A 24,027-nucleotide genomic window follows, 5' to 3' on the forward strand; every position below is an offset into this window, starting at 1 on the left:
TTTTCGCCCTCTGGAACAGCATTTCCGAACCAATCGACAGCGGTAACGAAAACAAAAAAAAAAGGAAAATAACAAAAACATTCGCGCCGCCGTACCGTGCGATGTACGCGCGCATATATATCGTCGTGGCCCATTTAACTCGCGACGGAACGGAACACGCCCATTCCGCGCTTATGCAATTGTAAACTGATTGTAAACATCGTCGTGCAACCATCGCCGACGACGTCAACGTATTCTCCGCGACGCGTGTATCACGTGTGTGGGTACACGCGAACGTCGCGTTTCACGCACGGCGTTATAAGCGTCTCCCAGCCATCGGAATCGTCAGATAAGGATTGCCGCGCGAGCTGACAACTACGGCGCTCGGTCTCCTCGAGAATTCTCTTCCTCCTTTCTTCCTTTCTCGCGCGGAAAGTAATTCGGCGTGAGCGCTCGATAGTGCGGTAAAAATAATAAGTCATTCAATGGTTAACCAAATACCTGTGCCGCAGGCCAAGTATGAATTACTAACCAACATACGACAGTGAGTACATCGAAAGCCTCTGCGCTTGAAATGAAAGCGCTCGGAATGCGTCACCCTTCGGGGAGCTGCTTTTATAATCATTTTATAATTATATATGCGAGAGAGGAGGGGATAAGTACGCGAAAGAGGGACGGGAGAGATAAAGGAAATTTGTATCGATTTCTCTCGCGCTACGACAAGCAGTACGTACGTCATCGCTGACTTTTGAACTTCCCCGCCTCTCGACGCGAAAGGTCGTACTTGTCGTTATTTGTATAAACGCGAATAGACTGACAGGTTTTCCACAGCCGATCGTCTTATATGTAGATTGAATACGATGGTCTGAAACAAAGATTGCTTTCAGACCACGCTGGAGAACGCAGGTCGTTTGCCTCACTTTGTCATTCCTGATTGTCGGGGTGTTGTTTATCACGCGCGCTTGGTTCGGCATACTCCTACTAAAATCTCCGAGGACCAACAGATTCGTTGAGGAACACATTGACGATGCCAAGATTGCTACGTGGCTACGTCGGGCTCGGATGTACGCCGAGTCGACGAAGGAGAATCAGAATGCGGACAGGAACACAAGTGTCAGCGCATCGGAGCAACACCGCCACGATACAACCGGGTGAGAGACTCTCTGAGCAGATATGATTTTTTTCATCCATTTTAGATTTATACTTATCTAGTAAACGGAATATTAACATTGTGCTAGCAGTTTATCATTCAGAATACTACATCAATTGTGTCTGTGTTGAAATTATGTTCTGCAAGCAATTTGTCGACATGGGATATGATCCAATTGATGCTGCAAATGCTTTAAAGCATTCTTTGATTCGTCACTTTGTAAAATTCTTTCTTCTAATTAGTCAATGAAGCATTTGCAGCATTAATTGATTCATATCCCTAATCTGACAACAGAAATTATTAAGGATGTTTTTTATCTTACTAATAAATATCCCAAGTTTTTTGTCATTATTTTACATTTTCGAGAAATATGCCCTATGAGGAGCCAGGCTATTTAAAATCAGAACGGAGCTGATTGGTTGACCCTACTATTTCACTTTTCCAATTCCATTTTCCGATTCTATTTTCCGTGTCCATGGGACGGACGGCACCCTCTCAAATATATATAACATCCAACTATGAATATTAGTTTTAATTTTTTTATATAAGTACTTTAAATATTGCAAAATGAGTTATATAAAATTTCATTATGATGCATAGATTAGTTATTCTAATGGAACTAAATAAATAAATAAGTAAACAAAATTTATTTATTTCCAGCATAGGTAAAAAATATTAAGTTTTTATTGAAATAATGTTTTATCCAAGTGTTTTCTAAATCACTGCTGAATTTTTACTTTTAAATGCGATCTAGAATAATCTGTAATTTTTTCATTATTAAAAAATTTTGTGTAATACATTTTTAATGATTCCACTGAGTTTTTCTGCATAAATAATTTTAAATACTTTTAAAATACTTCTACAAAAAATTGAGACATTTTTTTTGTCAGTATTTTTTAAATTCTAATATTACAACAATAGAAAATAACAAATAAAGGAAATAAATTATACCGCGTCCATGGAGAGAACAATGAGCCACACATTTTATGATCAGATTGGAAGATTCGAGCACATTATTTACTTCCGCATGCATTATTGTCATATCCTTGGGTAGCAAGACAATAGTTGCATGCGGAACTAAATAACGCACTCGAGTCCTCCAATCTGATAACAATGTGTTACATAAAAATGTGTTTAAAAACATAAAATGTTTTAAATATTATACAACTTTTGCATATATAGTTTATTTAAAGTACAATATTAATTCATTTGTAAAAATGGGTAACATCCTTAAATATACGGTTACCCATTTAAATGGAATATATGTATATGTATATCATCAACAAAATCTGCTAGCATTCTGTTGATCAAAATTTGTAACAAACCCTGTACAATCTGATTTTTACATATCTGACTATCATAGCAATCTGAACGTGTCATTTGAAATCTATTCTATGTTTAGCCAGGTCCTCGTGTGCTACTATACAATACCGGGGGACCTGAACACGTCGTGGGAGCTCAGTCCGTCGCACATTGACCCTCATATTTGTACGCATATTATCGTGGGTTTTGCGGGCGTGGTGAACAATACGCTCGACATAGGCGACGATGCGCCGGTTTATGAGCGAGTAGTTGCTTTAAAGAATCTCGAACCTAACTTGAAGGTCATGATCAGCGCCGGCGGAAACAATGAGCTCCATAATGGTTTCTCCGAGATGGTAAAAAATCACGCGAATAGAAAAAAGTATGTCCACCATGCTGCTTCTCATTCCTATGTGTGATACATATTCTAGATGTACAAATATTATAAACATGTCCCTATATGTTCAGGTTTATCCAGTCAGTATTAAACATTACCAAAACCTTCCATTTGGATGGTTTTGACGTTGACTGGGAGTTTCCAGCCTGGTTAGGGGCGGACGAGCGTGAAAAAATACACTTTGCGCAATTATTACAAGAATTACGAAAAGAATTTGATCGTAGTGGACAAAAATTGATTTTAACAGTAGCAGTTGCAGCGCCACAGGCCATTGTGGATCAGAGTTACAGTATTCCTGAAATGGCAGAGTATGTACTGTACAAGAATATGATAATTATGGAATATCATAAAATAATATTACAAATTGTCATATTTTTCAGGCACATTGACTTTATAAATCTCATGTCATATGATTATCATTTTTACGTTTGGTACTTTCCGGTAACAGATCTAAATGCCCCCCTCTTTCCTCGTTGTACAGAGGCAGGCTATTTATCCACATTAAATGTAAATTTCTCTGCTCAATACTGGATAGCGAAGGGAATGCCACGTGAGAAGATTGTTATTGGTATACCAGCTTATGGTCACACATACAAACTGGACAATCCAGCGAATCATGGTTTACAAGCGCCGGCTAGCGGATTCGGAAAGCTTGGTGTAAAAGGCTTTGTATCTTATCCTACGATTTGTCAATTTTTAAAATCCGGAGCTGAGAGCGTTTTTAATAAAGAAAGTCGTGTACCGTATGCGTTCAAAGACAGGGAATGGATATCTTACGACAATGAGGAGAGCGGTTCTTACAAGGTAACACGTTTTATATTGCTAACACAACATCAAGCATTCAGCAGATTTGTAAAATCTATCTGTAATGTGTAATGTAACATATAATGATATAAGCTCAATTGAAACGTTTGCATTGTAGAGTATGTGGATTCGTACCAATGGTTTCAAGGGAGCCATGATTTTATCTTTAAACGTTGATGATTGGAACGGCACTTGTTATGGTACAAATGAGACATTTCCTTTGACACGTACCATCTCGAAAGTATTATTTAAGGAATCAGACAAGTAATAAAATAGGAATACTTTAAATACATACAATCAATGAATCTAATTATTATTATAAAGCTTAAGACATTTTACATTAAAATGATCCATTCCATCGCATTTCTATTTAATATTACTTGATGTACACTCTACCTCAGTTGCTCAAAGATTCTTTTATACAACTAAGTTGCTAAAATATTTCAAGCACAGTATTATATGCTGTAATAGGGCATAGCACTTGTACCTGGTTGAGTCGAATAAGAAATATACGCGCGTTAAATTGTATATTACATAAAAATATACGTTTCCTACATGATATTATTTATATATGCTTCACAAGCAAATGGTACCCGCGAAATAATTTTAAGATATTCTCTATTAAATAATTTTAAAAGGAGACTGTAACAGCAATGATGAAAAATATAACCGTTTCGAAAATGCCATATATTATCCATAATAAATAAGCGTACAACAGTCGTCCGTTTCAGAATAAGATTTTAAATTCGCAAATAGTCAATTTTATTTTTTTAAGTACTGCGTATATAGATAAGATAATTATTGTTATAATTATTCAAGCCATGTTAACTGATCTCGTTATACCAATGTCATAAAGTATGAAATATATGAAACTGTTTTACCCGAAATTTAAAAACAATTGCATTGCCAATTTTTATTTCTTTATAATAATACATACATTTCTTTATATGAATATTTACATTAATAATTATATACATTTAACATATGTACTTTTTTTTATTTAATTACGGTAACAACAATATCCAACTGAAACTTTTTCCCATGTGATTAGAATATTTAATATTAAAAGAACAACAAAAGTAACAACAAACTCCTTTATAAATATCTTCTAACAAAATGTATGATACAAGGATAGATGAGAGGGCTATGAACAATGTCGAAATAAATTAGCTTTCTCTTATGATACGCATTTCATAGCGTAATTTGATAATTTATTGCATTACATCCAAAGATATTTACGATTCGATGAGCGATTAAAAAAATGATAGAAAGATGTTTATGAACGTACTATCAACGTCGCTGCACATCATTTCCATGATTCCATCACTTATAAAACGCATGTGTATGTAAACAAAAAGTTTTTAAATATAATTTCTCCGGTATTGTAGATAGGACAGATACGATAGATAACTTTTTCGTGAGATGTATGTAATGGTATTTAATGTCCTTATCGGCAGTATGCACTGCCCAGAACCTCATCTCAGGATTTACCACCGAAACCTCCCATTAAGTTTCCCAATCCACCTGCCGCGCCCTGTTGTAACTGTTTCATTATATTTTGCAATCCCGGCATTCCACCTAAAATAATTATGGTAAAGACACACTGTGTTTATAGAAAATGGTCAAAAGTAAAAAGTTCGAAATAAATTAAGAAACAATATGGAAAGCATTATAATATAATGAGACGATTCGTATTTTTAAGATACTACAGCGAATGAAATGCTTTAACTTTAATAACAAAATTTATGAAGAACTCTCTTGCATAAAACTGTGCTTAAATCATTAAAACAAGATTTTAATTCGTACAAAATTGCTCACCCATTTGATGTAATACACGCGGATCCATCATTTTAGCCATTTGATGATTCAGTTTCGCCATTTGTGTAGGATTAACGTTTTTCGCCATATCTCCCGCCTTGAACAAACCCTTTATGCCTCCCATTTTCTTAACAACCGCTGCGAATTTTGTATATTGCGTAATTAAATCTTTGACCTCTTTTTCTGTAACACCAGAACCCCTTGCCACTCTCATTATCCTTCCAGGTTGTTTACTGAATAACTTAGCTCCATCTCTACTGTCTAGCTCTGAAATAAAGACGTAAATATTACTGAGAAATTAAATAAATTATCATGAGAAACAATATAAAGAAAACATTTTAAACAAACCTGAATCATTCATACTGTCCATAATAGTCATGAGTCGTTTTAATCTTGCCATTGATTCTTGTTCTGTCCCTTTGGACATGAAGTCTTGACTAAATCCAGGGATCATATTCTACATACAATAAAATTTTAAAATAATATTTTATATTAGTTTTACATATCATATATATATATATATCCGTATACACTCACACACACACACGCACACGAGTGTTATTTTTTAATATTATTTACCATTAGTTGTGAAAATGGTCCCATCTTCATGATATTTTGAAACTGTTCATACATGTCTCGTAAAGTAAATTGACCATGTTTGATTTTTTCAAGTAATTCTTCATTATCGTCTAAGTTGAGTTCATTTACTTTGTCAATAAGACCTTCAATATCTCCCATACCTAGCAACTTGCTAATGAATGGTTTCGTTTTAAACGGTTCTAGGTCGTCTATATGTTCTCCTGTACCAACAAATATTACAGGACTTTGTGTCGCTGCAACACTGAAAAAAAAAATATATATACACAATAATAATATAGTATATATATTATAGTATATATATTATAATATATATAACATATAATACCACATACGCACATGTATATTAAGTACCACGGAAAGTTTGTGTCGTTTCTTTCCCTGTAAACATCTCTTGAAAAAACAACACAAACTTTTCGCTGTACCTAATATAATATAATATTATATATATATATATATACACACACACACACATATATGTGTATATATATATTATATTAATTATATGCAATAGCTTATGCTAGAAGTATAATGAAGTAACTTCGCTATTTAGTTTACATAAACATATTACAAAAAAAAAAAAAAACGAAAAGTATATAAAATTATTAAACTAGAAATTAGAAAAAAAGAACTTACGCGGAAAGTGCTCCACCACCTTTAGCGTGGCCATCTAATTTTGTGATTATGATGGAACCAACGTTAACACGTTCTTTAAAAGCTTTTGCCTGTGCTTCGCACGCTTGACCTATCGTTGCATCCATTACAAAGATTATATTGTCTGGTTGCTGGAATATGCGAAGACTTAGTATTTAAAAAATTTCTTTTCTCTATGCATTATTTTTTGAAAAAGTGCTATAATTTTACCACAGCATTGGCGACTTGTAACATTTCCTCGAATAATGACTCTTCCTGCTTATGCCTTCCACTTGTATCTACAATAATAATCTCATATCCTTCCTTCTTGAACATGTCAACACCATCTTGTGCAATTGTTACAGGATCTACTTCTGTATAACTAAATTTAGAAATTGTTAGCATAATACAATAATCTTGTAGTAGCATAATAACGTAAGTTGCAATAAATATTTTCTGTTCTTTATTTACCTTCCGTAAAATGGTATTCTAGCTTTTGTGGCATTCTGCTTTATCTGATCGTATGCACCAGCACGAAAAGTATCAGCGCATACTAAGCACGCCTTCCAATTTTTCTTAAGATAATGATACGCCAGTTTGGTACAAGTTGTTGTTTTACCTGACCCTTGTAAACCAACAAACATAATTATGTTAGGACGGCCTTTTACTGGTTGATAAGCTTTGACACCAGGATCAATCAACTAAAAAAGAACCATTGGTTAAAACAATTGTCAGTATATTTTCAAATACTGAGGAATACACTTTTAACATTACAAATTTTTGTAAGAAATCAAATGATAAACTAACCTTCACGAGTTCTTTGAAAACTGCACTCTGTATCATCCTCCTTTTATTAATACCACCAGCCATATCATCAAAATCGATAACTTTACGTACATTTTCTCGTAACTTTTTCACTAATCTAATATTTACATCAGCTTCAAGTAATGCTGCACATATCTCTTTCAGCATAGAATTTAAAACCTATCGAAATATTAGTGTTAATCGATAATGCTGTATGATACAAATCTAATGTTGTGCTTCCCATTTAATAGCACAAATCAACACAAGTATCATTCTATCTTTCTTGATATTTAAAATATATATTTGTTTCACTTCAACTTATTGCGCTATGCACCAATTTAGAAAGTACAGAAATAAAAAAAACAGGCCTTCTGCGAGTAACAAAGATAGACTAACACTTTTGTCAACTTGTCACCAAATGAAAAACACCCGATTATATTAAAAAAAAACAAAATATAATATAAACACTACAATATATGGGAAATCAAGAGTTTTAATCAAATTATTTCTGAAAAATCAATAGAGGGATAATCCTATAAAATTCATTGCGTCTCTTGATTACAGCGTACAGTATTGTCGACGTTCTCGGACAAATGGAAAATCCAAGCTGTGATGTAAACATAAGTTCGACACGTACGACAATATTGTTAGAAATAAATGGAAAATTTCATGCGCGTTGTACAAAGATGAGAGAAATAACGTCGAATACATATAGGAAGATTCGCAATCGTATCATTCGAGTTTTTTTTTTGTTTACAAATCATCCTTGAGGAAGTCGTTTCACACGTATTGCGGATAGGCTGATAAATAAACTCACCTCCTCGTTGATGACGGTCGCATTGCTGAGCGACCGCAGAGCGGACGTAATCTTACGTCCGAGATCCGCCAACACCATGTTTGGACGTTTACGCGTTCACGTCCAGCCGCAAAAATAATTATGTACTCCGATTAGCGGTTAGGATGTTAATGTATAAAGTCTGTCATCACGTCCCGACTTGGCCAACACAGCATGACGACACATCCGGTCGCGAGATTCGCGAGAGGGCTAACACGCTGAAGGGGCGACAAACGTGTCCTGATCTCTCGTACGATGCGAGTACCTTGATTGCGACTTGTCTCCCATTCGCCGTCAGTCGTCCATCAGAAGATACACACGACTTGTTTATACATAACCGACGAGATCCCGTATGTTGTCACCGTCCATATCGATTAGGTGCACTCGGCGCGATCTACATATACCCCTCGTGTAACTCGCGTTTCGAGTCAGTCACTTCCGGATACGCGAAATAAATGCCTGCTGCACACTGAATGCGATGAGCGACCTCCAATGAAAGCTCTGCTTTTTCTCACGTGACGAAGCAAAGTGGAGCTCTATGTGCAGCGTCACAGGTATAAATTTAAGAGAAAGTGCGCTTGCGTGTAATTACCCAATGTAAGGAGTTTATTTTTCCTATAAAAATTACAATTCTAACGGAATAAGAGAAAACCAAAATCCACATGGGATTACTTTTCTCCAAGAGATTAAAGCTCAATTCGGGTTGTAATGTTGTTGAAGAATAACGTAATTTGTACCATTCGGTATTTTTTACTCGCATGTATATAAAACATTTTTATTCGATAAATATTAAAACATCATTTATATAAAAAAAATTGAAAATTTTACCTCTTTTATTGAATTGGAAGATACGAGAAAATAAAATAAATTGTATAAGGATGATAGACTTGCATAAAGCTGTATAACGCAATAAATTTATTTATAATTATTCTAAATCTTAATAGAGTATATTAAAGTCTTAGGTTTATTCACATCGCTTGTATACAGAGGAACTTAAGATTTATGATTTTTTAATATAATTTTGTTGCAAGAGACCACATTGTATTAATTAATTAGGAAATTAGTTTATGTTACAATTTCCTCTTTTATGATTTTATTATTATTAATCGTACTGGAGATAAAGTCACTTTATTCTTTTAAAACAACGCAACATAGCAATAATATACATAAGTCAATAAAAAAGAAACAGGAGAGTTTTATAAAAATTTGAATATTTACCTAATTTAAGTCTGATCTCTCATCACCTTCAAATTTCTTTCTAATTTTATACAGCGATTCCACTGCTCTTTTATAATGCCTCAAATGCACTGGAATCTTTGTCTCAAAGCACCTTTTGCGATTCATTCTGGATGTCCTTAATTACATCTAAGTTCTAAATTTTTGCATCTTCACGCAATCATCTCAAAATGTTGCAATACAAAAAATCTGCGTTTATTGGCTGATTGGCAGAACAAATTCTTGGTGCATGATTTCAATGTTGAAAAAACAATTAAGATGGTCTTTATTGCGCTCTTGACTTTTCCCACTTTTTTGAATCTTTACTCGCCGAATTTAGTCTTGACTCGACTTCTTTTTATTTTTAAAAATAAAATTAAAGCTCAAGAAGCAGCGTTTCGATCAAGAATCAAGAACATCCCAAGCTGAATCGCAAAAATTTGAGATAAAGATTTCCAAAGGGCATTTAAGGCATGATGGAAGAAATGAGATCAATATACAACAAATGTACACTACTTCGAAGGAGATGTGGATTCCAAATATAAATTATGTAAATACTCAAATTTTTAGACCTAGCCTGATTTCTTTTTGACTAACTCGTATGTGTGTGTGTGTATGTGTACATGTTATATATTATACATATGTTGAAAATGAGGTACAGGTCACTGACTTTGCACAAAATAACGCAATGTCGAATGTGATAATGAAATCTTATCTTTTCATACCTAGATGGACATGGCAGTTGAAAGAGAGAGACACGCATATAAATTTGCTTCTTCCAGTTAACGCGCATACAATTTCAATTTTTTACAGCTAAAGTGCCATTTCCAGGTGCTACTGACATTTCACCTCCTTGTGTACTGTCCCGTTGAGGACTCTATCGTGAAAAAAAAAACTTTTAAATAGAACGGTAAACAAGATAATTTTTGATGAAATTTATACAATTGATATACTAAAAATGAGAAAACATAATTGCCAAAAAAGTATACTTTACCTTCACGTGAATATGCTGTTTTAACATCGCAGCTCTTAAGATTAACATACGAGTACGCCTCTGATAATCTTTTCCAACACTCATAGACTTTTCAAAAGTGGTGCTACGTTGATCGACATCTTTTGCATATAAAATCTGTAATAATTATATCAATTGCACAGTTAAATCTATATATTTCCTAAATAATTTATTAAAATACATACTCTCACACAATTTATAAATGTCTAAAGATATCTATGCATAGAAGCGTCAAGCGTTAGAGCATGCACAATGATATATTTACTAAATAAATAATAATTTTACTGAAATTGAATTCAATGCGCACTGCTAGGGATGGAATCTTGTTTGATTATATAATGTAAATAAATTAAATTTTTAGTATTATATATATTAGGACAATATATAGATCAGAACATAACCATGGTGAATTTATCTTTTGCATTAAGAAGCTGAAATTTTAGATTTATAATCATGCACAGTGCTCGAATTTCTGGATAGATGCTCGATGCTTGATGCTCCCATGTAATGTCACCTTCAGAAAATGTTATATGTAAATCAAGTGCAGCCTCTCACCTTGTTGTGTGAATCTATACGAGCCTGAATCTGACCGTCGAGAATAAGTTGCATAAGCTCGTCTTCTAATTCGGATACAGTTCTATTGAATGCAGTCGCCATTCGTCTCATATCTGCACTTAGGTAAGGACTAAAATATTGTATCAAGGCTCTATTTCGAATTTGTGTATACAACAGGTTTACATGAGGTGCTATGTACATATCCAAGAGAATATTATCCTTTATCTCATCGAGCAGTTTCAAACAGGATGCATATTTTGATTCGTAAAATTTGAAAATTATATCTCGAAGTTGTGGTTCTAATTCTAGAAATAATTTGAAGGAACTACTAAATATAACTTGTTTTTGCAATTCGTGTCTGTCAAAAGTTGCTAAAGCACAAAGTCCTCCATAAAGAGCTACATTTCCAGGGGACAGCAATTCAGGGCAGTCGCAATGGTCTAAAGACGCTTGTAAAAAATGTTTTGCAGCCATTTTATACTTTCTTGTTGCCAATTCTGCCAAGCCCGCTGCCACTTTTAACTTTGTGACTATCGCTTGATTGTTGTCTTTACCATGCAGTTCTGGAAAGTCTGGTGTACTTTCAGCCTTGGTGACGTAACTAAGTACATGAGACCAATTTTGTAGATAAACAGAAACTTTGATTACATTTAAACACATGTTCACAACATGCTTGCCGCTAGTACAGTAATCCCGTGCTCTAGAGTAACATTTTAAAGCATGAACGAGATCGCCACAATTCAAGTAGTGATCTCCCAAATCATCGTGACCTCTTCGTATGCTCTCCTTGATAGAGTTACTCTTGTAATTTTTCAGATCAGTATCAAACTTTTCTAACTTAAGAGCAGCCTTCTTAGATCGAGTTTCTACCCATGTCTGATCCATTGTTGGCATATCCTGAGAAGTTGACTGTGCCGCTATATCTGGTAATCCAGGAGTATAGCCCATAGCTTCCACAAGCTTTTTATGTAACATTACATAAAGTCCAACATTGTATGTAGTTATCACATAAGTAATTGCCATCTTTAATGCTTCTATTCGTAACGATGGACAATGATCAGCGATATATACAAGCCTGTGTAGTTTTGCGAGTCCAGTATAGCTATTGGCATATACCTCCAAGTCCTGATGGAAAAGTAAGATAACAATGATCATAGAATGCAATTGAATTTCTGTGATTAACAAATATAGAATTGTTTTTATATTAAACCGATCTTTATACGTACTAGCGTCGGATTTTCTACTATATATGGTTCCTCTTCAGCATTATCATTATCCTCTGTAGGAGCATCAACCTGCATTGGCTCCACGACATTTTGCTGTAAATAATAAGATAAAAGACAAACCATTCGGCCTACAGGAGTATTTCAATCGAGAGGAATGAAGAAACGACAAAGAGATACGTGCGAGTGAAGGTTTGCTTTGGATAACCCCCAAAACAGCTTTTTCCCTCTCGAGTCGCGTGCGAGAAGAATCGCTCACGCCCGATTTTGACGGGATATTTACCTGAACGTCGTGAACTTGCAGCGGCATCGTTAGCCTTATCCGTTATATTGAAACAATAATTCTACGTACAGCTATCGGTGACAGACAGAATTGAACAGAATTATACCGCTCGTGAAGGGACGAAATCTTCACCGCGTACTATATATAAATCAAATACGAAGCACGCACACACGTATGATGTACATGCGGCATATAAACTATAGAGAATAGAGTACTATAGACCAGCTAAAGGCCTTAAGCGGAGAGCACAGACTCTTGCATAACGCATAACACATGAGGCATAAGAAATTGAACCAACCAGAGTTCTCTATTACATGGAAGGGAAAGAACTTCGATTGGTACATATTCTTATGCATTATGTGTTATGCGTTAGCAAGAGTCTGTGCTCCCCGCTTTAAGGGCTTCACACATGAAATGCATAACACAGCATAAGCATAACATAAGACTGCTGGACCAATGAGCATCTAGCATAATGTCGCCATATTGATTTACATAAGATGCTCATTGGTTTAGCGGCCTTATGTTATGCTTATGCTCTGTTATGCATTTCATGCGTGAAGCCCTTTAAGGCCCGTCTACAATACACGGAGTAAGAAGTAAGAGTAAGAAATTGACCAATCACAGTCGAATGTGAGAAGAATAATCGACTGTGATTGGTCAATTTCTTACTCTTACTTTTTACTCCATGTATTGTAGACGACGCCTTATAGCCGCAGCACAAATGCTGGATTCACACTGCATCCGATTTGCGTCGTACGACGCTCTGCAACCAATCAGAAAACAGGATTCCGATGGATTTTGCTTCATATCATCGGAATTCTGTTTTCTGATTGACCATGAAATGGAAGGAAAGGAAAGATTTTTATTGGTTGATTCGCTTATGCACTATGCGTTATGCAAAAGTCTGTGCTGCGACCTTAAGCGGGGAGCACAGATTCTTGCATAATGCATAACATGTAATGCATAAGAAAATGTACCAATCGAAATTCGTCGTTTCCTTTCTTTCTGAAATAAAGAACACTGATTGGTTCAATTTCTTATGCCTCATGTGTTATGCGTTATGTAAGAGTCTGTGCTCCCCACTTAAGGTCGCAGCACAGACTTTTGCATAACGCATAGTGCAATATGATCAAAATTAGATATTTTGAAGATATAGACAAAATAAATTTCTTTACATTACGTATCGAAATAATGTATGCGAGAAGAATTGTTTAATTTAACGCCCTATTTTTACAAAATTATTTTGAAAATTTTAAGATTAGATTGTAAATCTTGAAACGAAGTTAAAATTACAAAAGCGAACAAGTTTATTGGAATATTTATAATTTCATTAGTATTTTTTAGTAATAGATTTATTTAGTGAATTTACTCAGTTCTGTAACTTTTACACGTTTCAAGATACATAATCGGTATACGTACTCTGGTACGTAAAGAAAAAGAAATATTTTTTTATACTTTTAACATTTATTTTACAAATTATTGTTTATCGCCATTGATTTAGGCATTAGGTTGAGTAAAGACCCTCTAATAAGAGTCACGACACGAACCAATTTGTTCAATTTTCAAGCAGTGCACGACATCGCTAAAAAGACACAGTAAAATTCAATTATTCATATTTAAAAAGCCACATCGAATAAGCTAAAAGGTGCAATACGATGAAATTTTTCAGTGAAAAATTTTTACCCTTTTTTTTAATAATACCTGATGAGATGATGCCTTGAATGTGAGTTCCTATAATTGGGCTCCGGTCGAGATGAAAATTAATAAATTTTTTGAGTTCTCAAATCTTGCTGACGACGACTGTATTCGGTGTCCTCCTCTTTTTCTCAAAAATTTATATATAAAAAAAAATAATTTTTTCAGAATTAATGCTCTGTTCCATATGGAATTGGACGTACTAAAGATATCTCTATTAGATGTCTATTAGATGTCGTTAGGCGGTATATTATTTCTACGTACAAAAGACTACATCTACTGGATGTCTTTGAAGACATACGTCCATGTATGATGAACGCGTCGTTTGGACGTCCACGATGTCGAATTATTGCATGGATACTTCACGAGACGGAAAAATACGATGTGCATTGCTCCTATTCTTCATATCATACATTTATTCTGAAAAAATTCCTTTATAATGTTTCTCTTTGGAATTTTCTTATTTCTAATGCTAGTATAATTTTCAATGATCGCGCATTTAGATATCATTGCGTGGACTTAATTTCTCGCGTGATTGGAAATAATCGTAATAATTTGGCGCTAAAGTTGTATATAAATAAGTTTATTTACAGTACAATAGTCGAAAGGCACGAAATAAATAGCCGAAAGTCGAGTTGCTCGAAATAATTGCGATTTAAATTCGATACATTGTCGAATCCTTCTTGATCCAGATATAGGCTTCCAGAAGAACCTTATTGATTTCCATTGTTGTCGAATCATCGTGCTGTTATCGTAGAGTTTAGTGATTCCCGTTTCTGTCTTGCTCGACGATTTTGAAACCAGATCTTGATCTGCAAATACAACAATAAATTCGAATTTCGATAATCTTCATCAATATCGCGCAATTTCTTTATTTACTAGCAACAGAACAAGATAAGGACGGACAGTCAATTCTACTAAACAGCGATTAGTCAGTTAAACGCCGATTAAGTAATTGGCGAAACCGGACCCTATTGTTATGATGCACACAGAATGCGGCAACACTTGAAATTGGCACGACAGCCATTCAATTTATCGTTTTTCCATAAAAGCGAAAGAATGGGCGCGTTCAAGTTGACAAAGTGCCTAGCCTGCTCGCCGAGCAAATGAACATAATTGGTTGTTACTTATAGATAGAACCAATCATATTCGATCGCTCGGTAAGGATGCCTAGCTGCTTTGCCGTCTTGAACTCGTCCATTCTTTCGCTTTTATGGAAAAGCGATTGGCTACTGCGCTAATTTGCGCTGCGCGGCAAGCGTTACGATTTCCGCAGACAGAACGCGATATAACGTTCATTCAAAAGAATGTTCATTTTGCAATTGTTAGAAATTTTCTTCGCTGAGACTATTTCCTAGATCTAAAAATATAATCCGATCGTCACAGAGCGTTTATCACAGCGTTGTCCAAGCAGAACAACAAGTCATCATGATATAAGTCAAAATGACTCCAAAATAATCACTAAAAGTCATTTTTTAATCATTTCCGATTCATTTTAATGTCATTTTGACTTGTTGTTCTGCTTGGGTGGACTTATAAATTGCACCCAATGTTAAATAGGTTTGTTTTTTTATTGCTGTCGAACTGCACTAAAATTTTCTTCCTCGTTTTGGCTAAATATTATAAGTTATATAATTTATTCTATTTTATTTTAAATACAAAGTCTATACCAGTTTTTTAGTTATAAAAAATAGATCTAATATATTGTTTTAAAGGTATTTTAATTCTCTTTACAATTATCTCTTGTTTTCTTTACTTAGGTAAGAGTTCTTTCTTAAAAAGTCGCATTTAAAAGTCTTAAATATAAAAAATTGTAGATTGACTGAACGATATAATGAAAAGAAAAATCCTCACAACACCGACATACTTTGTTCTGCGGCAGTCGTAACGTTGCGGACATTTCGACGACGTCGGTCCTGGATAAATAAGCACCCTTTTTGTATTTCTCCTCTAATATCTGCAACTGGGACGAGGAGAACGGGATGCGAGGATGATCGCCTGCTTGTCGCTTGACCCGTCTTTCAGTGAGAGACCTCCTAGGTAATCTCGGAGGTCTGTACCGAGTGTACTGAAGCCACGTGAGATCGGTCCACCGTGTAGTGCTCTCGGCGACGCCGACGCCGGTTCGCTGTCGCTCCGCTACGACGGGGACGTACGACGTGTCGCGCTTTTCCGGCTCGCCCGCACGTTCCGACGTCCGTTCTCCAGCCTTCGTTCCTCCCCGGGAATCGCACTCCGGAGACTCGTGCTGTTTTCGCGCGTCGACCTCGGCACCCGGGAGTTCCTCCGCGAGTATACGGGCTATGCTGAAGTCCGTGTTTCCTGTCCGCGAGCCTCGTACTTCGCTCGTCATCCCGAGAGTCTCACTAAATCCTCCAAAGGACGAACCCTTCGCTATATATACGTACATACATACGTACGTATTTTGGGGTACGTGCGAGCGGCCGAATGCACACGCCCGAACCCCGTGGGGCACGTACCCCTCTTCTTCTTCTTCTTTTTTTTTTTGCGAGCGGCATCCTCTTTTGCGGGTAGATCCAAATTAGACGCATAGTTGCACCGCACGATCGTTATCGCGCTGCTCGCACGACGGGGGCCACGTTTCTGTGTACCTGTCCCATTGTTGCGGCATGCTCTTATACCAGTGTATTATCTGCGATCTGACCACATCTTCGGGATACTTACCGGGTAATAACAATGTAATTGATACTCTGTAGCAAGGGAAACGGATCGCTGATGTAGAGTAGGGAACGGATCGGGGGATCGAGAGTCCCGATTTCTATAGGGCAGATGTCCTGACGCACTGAGGCCTGTATAATTAAAAAGCCACAGGGGTCATCTTAATCCGGTAATATATCCGTCTCATTGATGTAAATATTGAACAACGTGCGGGGAACATAGTCCGGGTATATTGTTACACTACACACATGTGATCTCTCTCTCTTCCTGTCTATCTGTGCTCTTATGTCAGATGATACACGAGTGGATCGAGAAACCGTTGCCTTGTACTACTACTTGCTCAGAAATTTGCAATTTTGAAACCTGTCGTCCTCTTTTTTTTTCCTTTTTACTTCGTATCTTCGTTCTGAGAACCTTCTCAGGAAGAGCCAAATCTATTAAAACCGGGCAATGCTAATTTATCGTTATATATATATTCTTTATCGTCATACACTCTGTTAATAGATTTCATTATAGCTTCTTCTTTTTTCTTGTTTTCTTATCGAATCCCGATTGAGGTAATATTTTTTGCAATAAGTTGTTTACAGATTTCAAGATACTAATAATATCGAATAGACGATTCGATTTAATTTGGAAAGATTAGTATTATTTATATCTGAGAAAAATGTATTTAAATACATATAGACATATAAAGGTTATGCGTTTCACGGGTTTCCTCCGTGATCCATTCTTGAGATGCCAACGTTTCGGAAACCTTGCAGTCCACTTCATCAGGGCGAGGGGCAGCCTGATACTGATACATATAGACGTATTATTCCAGTATCTGACTTTGATTGTAAGTATATAGAGAAACCTTGCAGTCCACTTCATCAGGGCGAAGGACAGCCTGATACTGATACATATAGACGTATTATTCCAGTATCTGACTTTGATTGTAAGTATATAGCGTTTTTCTTAGTTGATTGACATTCATTATATCTTCTTCTTGTGAAAGAGATCTGACACCACGGACTTCTTAGTAGTAGAACGAAAGTGGAAGCCTAATGGCTAATTAATAATAACAGCAATCGATATCGATGAAGGAGGCTCAAAAAAGCAAAAAAAGAAATTATTTCATTTATCAGTTTTTACAGAAACTTTCAAAAAACTTTCTGCATACAGAAAGTGGAGTTATACATTACGTAATCACAGGTGAACTTTGCCACATATCTTACTTATTTAACTTTCTATTGATAAAATTAGCATGTTCGATAAACTTGGCTATCTGGAATTAATTCAATGAGCCAAACGTTAGCGATATGCTTAGTTCGCTTTAATTAATTCCAGATAGCCAAGTCTGTCGAAAACAGATGTTGCAAAGTGTAAATTTTGTTGCTATAAAAAAGATGTAGCAGAATGCAACACGATACGAGAATGAAATACGATAGCAGATTAGAAGAACTGAGAAAAGTCTGACGCAATTGAATATCTCATTGGTTGCTCAAATGGTTGCAAAATGATAGACTCTTCCGCCAATCTTGCTGACGATCCGTTTTCGTCATGACTGCATTCTTTTTTCCTATACTATAATTTATTTTTTGTTGACTTGAATTTGCACCCAAAATTTTATTAAGCTACTTCTTTTGCGTAAGCGCGCATAACTCGGGGAAATTATTCTGTTTTTGTACATTAACGGTACGTCAACGTTCCGCACGAATAATGATAACGATAAAGAAATACATTTGTTTCGCTATTTATTTAAAAATAAAGAAAGGACAGATAAAGACGCAATTTACATATCAAGCGTGCGCATAATAGAATATCCTTCAAATTATTACCGTCACGCAAATGAACTGTTCGTTTCATCAGTGAGATCAAACGTAGTTAGTATTTCGTATTATATGCTATGTGTGATATTATATACTTATATTTTTATAATATCGATATTCTAACAATTTTAAATAACAAAGGATATCGGAGGTAGAATATTAGTACATATATCTAACTGAAATTTTCATAATGCCGGTATACATATAATTTATTGGTATTATTGCTATCATATCTAGATATGAAAAGCAAATTATAAATAACATTTAAAAAATATCGATACTATATCGATTTCATACATTTAATAACCGAAATAAAAGTATAGCAAGTGGTAGTACGTAAATCTACGTAAACACCGTATTGAACTTATCGGTTATAACTTACGGTATATAAGTTAACAATTTACGACCTGCGTAAAAAAAATAGAAATGGATAGAAACCAGTCCTAAAGGCTGTCTGGCTATGTTCCAAAATTCAATGCCAGCGTTGAAAATCTACAGTTTACGTTACGTATACTATACATTTTTAGCCCTGGCAGTGAATTTTGGAACACAACCTGGATAGGATAAGCTCATACCTGAAGTTAATACTCCGGGTATCTGGCGACAGGATTTTCGCGGTAGCGCAAAACAGGGGAAGTTTTCAGTTGGGGTAGGCGGACCTGGTAGGGTGATGACAAATAATGACATTGGTCTCATAAAGTAATCTTTCTGGAGCGAAAGCAGGCCTCTCCTTACGGAATTGGACCATATGCAAGTAGCCCTCGAATGAAAATTGGGCCTAGCCTGAGTTGCACTCACCAGGTGAAGTCCGAATCCAACATGCCCATCAGGCACGATTGATGGGTATCTTCCACAGTTAGGTCCAAACCCTTTCGAGAGGATTGCCTAGCTGTGGTATACGAAGATTTTCTTCTACGCAAAACAAAAAAAAAAGAATAAGCTCGTAGTGGAAGAGGAACTCTAGGTCTGTTCTTTTTAACTAAACTTTTTGCGCAATTCATCCTTTCTCTTTCTCTCTCCAAATGGAGAAAAGAAAGAAAGGTAAACCATGCGCGAACTTTAGCTAAGGCCCAGTTTCACAACTGACGGTTAACTCTTAACCGAGGTTCAACTTATTCATTATCTCTTTTCAATTCTAGAATTGGAAAAAGTTGAGAAATAAGTTGAACCTCGGTTAAGAGTTGACCATGAGTTGTGAAACTGGGCCTAAAAAGAACAGACCTCATGATGTAGGATTAGGTTAGGTAAGTTAATCCGGACGGAGGGGAAGAATAGCAGAAGAGGCGGGGCGGGGCGGGGCGGACAATGGAGGGGGAATGCCAATTGCCGCGACCCCACAAGTGGCGGTGGAGTGCGGTGGAGGCGACTCTTTCAGATATTCGCCCACGATTGTCCCGCCACGGATTTCCGCCGTGTCAGCTGTTCCTTGGCGAGAGGAGGAAAAATCCCGTTCGCTGAACGTCAAGCAAGCGACGCGCCCCGACGTTACGACGTTATTAATCAGTTAGTGTGGCGGACGCGCAACTCGACTCGACTACTCACCTGGTGTGCTCCCGCCAGCTCCCGCGTGCACTCGAGGAAAGATGCAGGCGAACGGCGACGGCATTCCGGTTTCGCCGAGGAAGAAACAGCGGACATCCACCGTGTCGAAGGTCACGGTAGTCCTCGGCGCGCAATGGGGCGACGAGGGCAAGGGAAAGGTCGTGGACATGCTGGCGATGGAGGCTGACGTCGTCTGCAGATGTCAGGTACGATTTTCCTTCGCGTTTCATGCCCCCGAATCCCGCCTCCGAATTTCTCTCGCCCTCGCCATCTCCGATCCCGTGGTGCTCCTTGAGAGTCGAGAGATTCACGAAACGATATTTCTCTCCTGCGGGACGCGAACAACAATCGGATATCTCCCCTTCGGAGAAAAAAAACTCGTCATTTCCCGGCTCTTTCGCGCTGATTCATCGAGGGATGGCGCGTGATGGGTACCTGGAGAGAATATTAGGTTAGATCACGCGGTATTTCCGGGAATTGGGAAAGACTAAAAATATTTCCTCGAAAGCACGTTTGGCATCCGTTGCTCTCCCCGCAGATGACAAGCGAATACTCGGAAAATGCGAAAGCGTCGTACGTTTTATTCGTCTTAGTTTTATTTTTAGCCACAACCGCGTGTCACCTGACCTGTGCGCGCGAGTATCGCGAATGTATAACAACCTCACGTCTGATATTACATAATTGACGGCCATAAAAGAATTATATTTCTGAAAGGGGGAGAGAATTAACTCACGAAGTTATCGTTCTCAGTCTATCTTTATGACTCAAAAAAATGACAAATTATTTTTTATCTTTCGCATACCCTAAAAACATAGAGCTTTCGTTTTATCTTTTCAAGGTCTACGATCTACATAATTAATGATGAAATCAATGTTCTGAAAATTCTGATTAATCGATTTATGCTAATATAAGAAACCCAAAATTATGTAATATCAGGGTATTATGCATATCTGCATCCGTATCTGTATAGGATAGTTAATAATGTTAAATACATGTACATGATGATTAGAAATACGTTATGTACGATTGGAATTAATGTGCTGTTTTTTTAAATAGAGCTCAATAAAATTATATTTAAATTATATTATAAATTATATAGTATATTCAACATAATAAAATATTACTTCACACTCTTTTCTTTTTTGCCCTTTTCTTATTTTTTTATCCCCAATATGGTTCCAACTTGTTTCCGGATTTCAATGCCATTGTTTATGTGTGGCGGGGAATTCTGCGTCTATTCTTGATTTACAATTCAAATCACAACGCGCTGTATTTCCTGTCATAAATAATGGCAAGCCCTGTTTCTTCAAGTATTAATGTAATTTCACAGGGAGGAAATAATGCAGGGCATACTGTAGTTGTAGAAGGTGCCGAATTCGACTTTCACCTTCTGCCTAGTGGAATAATCAATCCCAGATGCAAATCCGTAATAGGTAATGACTTCTTCAAATCAACCAGTAAATTAATCGAATTATAGATATTCTGGTTTGCGAAAAAGTAACATGTCTCTGTACGATTTTAATAATTAATGTAAAATAAAAGAATAATACTTTATGAAGGTAGATGAGATGCTAAGATCGTGGATACATAAAACAGACAATTATTCCACTTGTTCATATAGGTTGCTCTATATCTCTTGATGTGTATTGTTATCTGAATAACTTTCTGTTATATATATCACAAATTATGTAATCGATATTATTCAATTGTACTTTCTTGTGTTTGCAGGCAATGGGGTAGTGATTCATTTACCTGGGCTGTTCGAAGAATTGGAGAAGAACGAATCTAAGGGACTTAAGGATTGGCAGGACAGGCTTATAATATCGGATCGAGCACATATAGTGTTTGATTTTCACCAACAGGTTGATGGATTGGAAGAACTAGAAAAGGGCACGCAGTCATTAGGGACTACAAAGAAAGGTATAGGACCGGCGTATTCGGATAAAGCTGCTAGAGCTGGACTCAGGATTGGAGATCTTCTCGGAGACTTTGACAAGTTCTCCCAAAAGTTTAAAACCTTGGTTACATCGTATCAGAAAATGTTCCCTGCCCTGCATGTCGATGTTAAAGCCGAATTGGAGCGTTACAAGATGTAAGTGTAATGACCATCTTCCAATTTAATTGTAGAACCAGTCATGTTAAGTATATATTTTACAATATATGGTTGATTTTTTCACAGATATTCTGAACGTATAAGGCCATACGTAAGGGAAACGGTACAATATTTGCATCAGGCTTTAAAGGATGGCAAGAAAGTTTTGGTGGAAGGCGCCAATGCAACGATGTTGGATATCGATTTTGGAACTTATCCGTATGTGACAAGTTCGAATTGTAGTATAGGCGGAGTACTGACAGGTCTCGGTTTACCATGTAGCACAATCGGCGAGATAATCGGCGTCGTGAAAGCTTATACTACTAGAGTCGGCGATGGGCCCTTCCCCACGGAACTTTTTGATTCTACAGGAGAACTGTTGCAAAAAAGAGGCCATGAGATCGGCGTGACCACAAAACGAAAGAGACGATGTGGATGGCTCGATTTACCATTGCTAAAATTTACAACTCGAGTTAATGGGTATGTGTAAAATGATTTCTTATTAAAAAACATTTTTTTAAGGATGCTGGGCGTGACGGTCGAACTTTGACGGAATCACTTGTTTTACCGATTAACGATTTAAGGCTCCTGAGTAATCACCATAGTCATATTGGACTGCAAATATTATTTTTAAAAATGCAAATATTGTTGCGAATTGACGCTAGAACCCGATAACAAAACTAATTTTTCAACGTTTTTTTTATACGAAATCATTTAGTTCTTGCGTTATTGTCTATATTTTAATTATGAAAAATTTAATTCTGTGTAATTAACAAAAAGATTACCTTATTTGAAAAAAAATTGTGTTCGATCGATAAAACGTGATCTTAACATCGTCTTTTAATAATTGCTTGATTTAAATTTAATGCAATATTACTTTTACCATAATTTACATATAAAATGTTTTGTCTGTTATTCTAGATACACCTCTATATGCTTAACAAAGCTTGATATCTTGGATACCTTACCAGAGATAAAAGTATGCGTTGGATATCGGTTAAATGGGAAGGACATAGATTATTTGCCGAGTAGTACTTGGGAATTAGCAAAAGTCGAAACAGTATATAAAACAATCGAAGGTTGGCAATCCACTACCGAGGGTGTACGTTCCTTGGATAAATTGCCACCTAATGCACATAAGTACATACAAATTATAGAGGAATACTTAGATGTGCCAGGTACGTAAATGTTTTTTGCACATGTATGCAATATATATGTGAATCTACAAGAGAATTAGATATATGTATAGAGTAATTTATATTTGATTACAGTCAAATGGATCGGCGTAGGAGCAGGACGAGAAAGCGTAATCGCTCTCTGACGACACACGATCCCTATAATGTTACTTAAACGCACGGCATTAAATGTATTATTAATTTTAATTCTATGTGTAACATTTGCAATGCAAAGCTGATGAGCGCACAGACATATTGTAATAATAAGTTTTCAGCGCGCGAGCGCGCGAATGTAGTATTAATTTTGAATCTGAGCAATGTATAATTATAACAACAATGTGAATGTTTAGTCATTTTGTAGTATATAACAAATAAGCCGAAAATTATTAAAAATATCCGTTATATTATCTATTTATTTTAAATGGATAA

General features: G+C 36.3%; 5 protein-coding genes across 6 annotated transcripts; 2 read left to right on the forward strand and 3 right to left on the reverse strand.

Moving 5' to 3' along the window:
- Positions 1 to 4,507, forward strand: LOC108765380 (chitinase-3-like protein 2). Its single transcript, XM_018514064.1, has 6 exons — positions 1 to 523; positions 867 to 1,130; positions 2,532 to 2,813; positions 2,900 to 3,136; positions 3,209 to 3,632; positions 3,751 to 4,507. Exons 1-6 carry the CDS (start codon positions 465 to 467, stop codon positions 3,898 to 3,900), a joined length of 1,416 nt encoding a protein of 471 aa, XP_018369566.1. The 5' UTR covers positions 1 to 464; the 3' UTR covers positions 3,901 to 4,507.
- A 167-nt stretch (positions 4,508 to 4,674) lies between these two features.
- Positions 4,675 to 8,738, reverse strand: Srp54k (signal recognition particle 54k). Its single transcript, XM_018514062.1, has 9 exons — positions 8,302 to 8,738; positions 7,488 to 7,664; positions 7,152 to 7,381; positions 6,912 to 7,062; positions 6,684 to 6,832; positions 6,030 to 6,291; positions 5,799 to 5,907; positions 5,451 to 5,717; positions 4,675 to 5,210 (listed from the first exon to the last, which is right to left on the reverse strand). The coding sequence occupies exons 1-9, from the start codon at positions 8,377 to 8,379 to the stop codon at positions 5,113 to 5,115; spliced, it is 1,521 nt and encodes a 506-aa protein (XP_018369564.1). The 5' UTR covers positions 8,380 to 8,738; the 3' UTR covers positions 4,675 to 5,112.
- Positions 8,739 to 9,436: 698 nt separating this feature from the next.
- On the reverse strand, positions 9,437 to 12,634 carry CSN1b (COP9 signalosome subunit 1b). The gene is made up of 5 exons (XM_018514146.1): positions 12,608 to 12,634; positions 12,328 to 12,420; positions 11,102 to 12,226; positions 10,529 to 10,663; positions 9,437 to 10,411 (listed from the first exon to the last, which is right to left on the reverse strand). Exons 1-5 carry the CDS (start codon positions 12,632 to 12,634, stop codon positions 10,334 to 10,336), a joined length of 1,458 nt encoding a protein of 485 aa, XP_018369648.1. The 3' UTR covers positions 9,437 to 10,333.
- Positions 12,635 to 14,788: 2,154 nt separating this feature from the next.
- Positions 14,789 to 20,408, reverse strand: LOC108765432 (homeobox protein MSX-1). Of its 2 annotated transcripts, XM_018514147.1 has the most exons (3): positions 20,332 to 20,408; positions 16,170 to 17,112; positions 14,789 to 15,114 (listed from the first exon to the last, which is right to left on the reverse strand). In XM_018514147.1, the coding sequence occupies exons 2-3, from the start codon at positions 16,710 to 16,712 to the stop codon at positions 15,040 to 15,042; spliced, it is 618 nt and encodes a 205-aa protein (XP_018369649.1). In that variant the 5' UTR covers positions 16,713 to 17,112; positions 20,332 to 20,408; the 3' UTR covers positions 14,789 to 15,039. The 2 variants fall into 2 exon arrangements, 1 of the variants encoding a protein (XP_018369649.1); XR_001940321.1 differs by lacking the exon at positions 16,170 to 17,112 and having other exon boundaries at positions 15,043 to 15,114.
- Adss (adenylosuccinate synthetase) lies at positions 20,070 to 23,974 on the forward strand. The gene is made up of 6 exons (XM_018514145.1): positions 20,070 to 20,537; positions 21,662 to 21,764; positions 22,060 to 22,423; positions 22,511 to 22,903; positions 23,345 to 23,601; positions 23,695 to 23,974. The coding sequence occupies exons 1-6, from the start codon at positions 20,373 to 20,375 to the stop codon at positions 23,742 to 23,744; spliced, it is 1,332 nt and encodes a 443-aa protein (XP_018369647.1). The 5' UTR covers positions 20,070 to 20,372; the 3' UTR covers positions 23,745 to 23,974.
- The last annotated feature ends 53 nt before the right edge of the window (positions 23,975 to 24,027 follow it).

The sequence above is a fragment of the Trachymyrmex cornetzi genome, unplaced genomic scaffold, assembly GCF_001594075.2.
Source record: "Trachymyrmex cornetzi isolate Tcor2-1 unplaced genomic scaffold, Tcor1.1 scaffold488, whole genome shotgun sequence".
Taxonomy (NCBI): domain Eukaryota; kingdom Metazoa; phylum Arthropoda; class Insecta; order Hymenoptera; family Formicidae; genus Trachymyrmex; species Trachymyrmex cornetzi.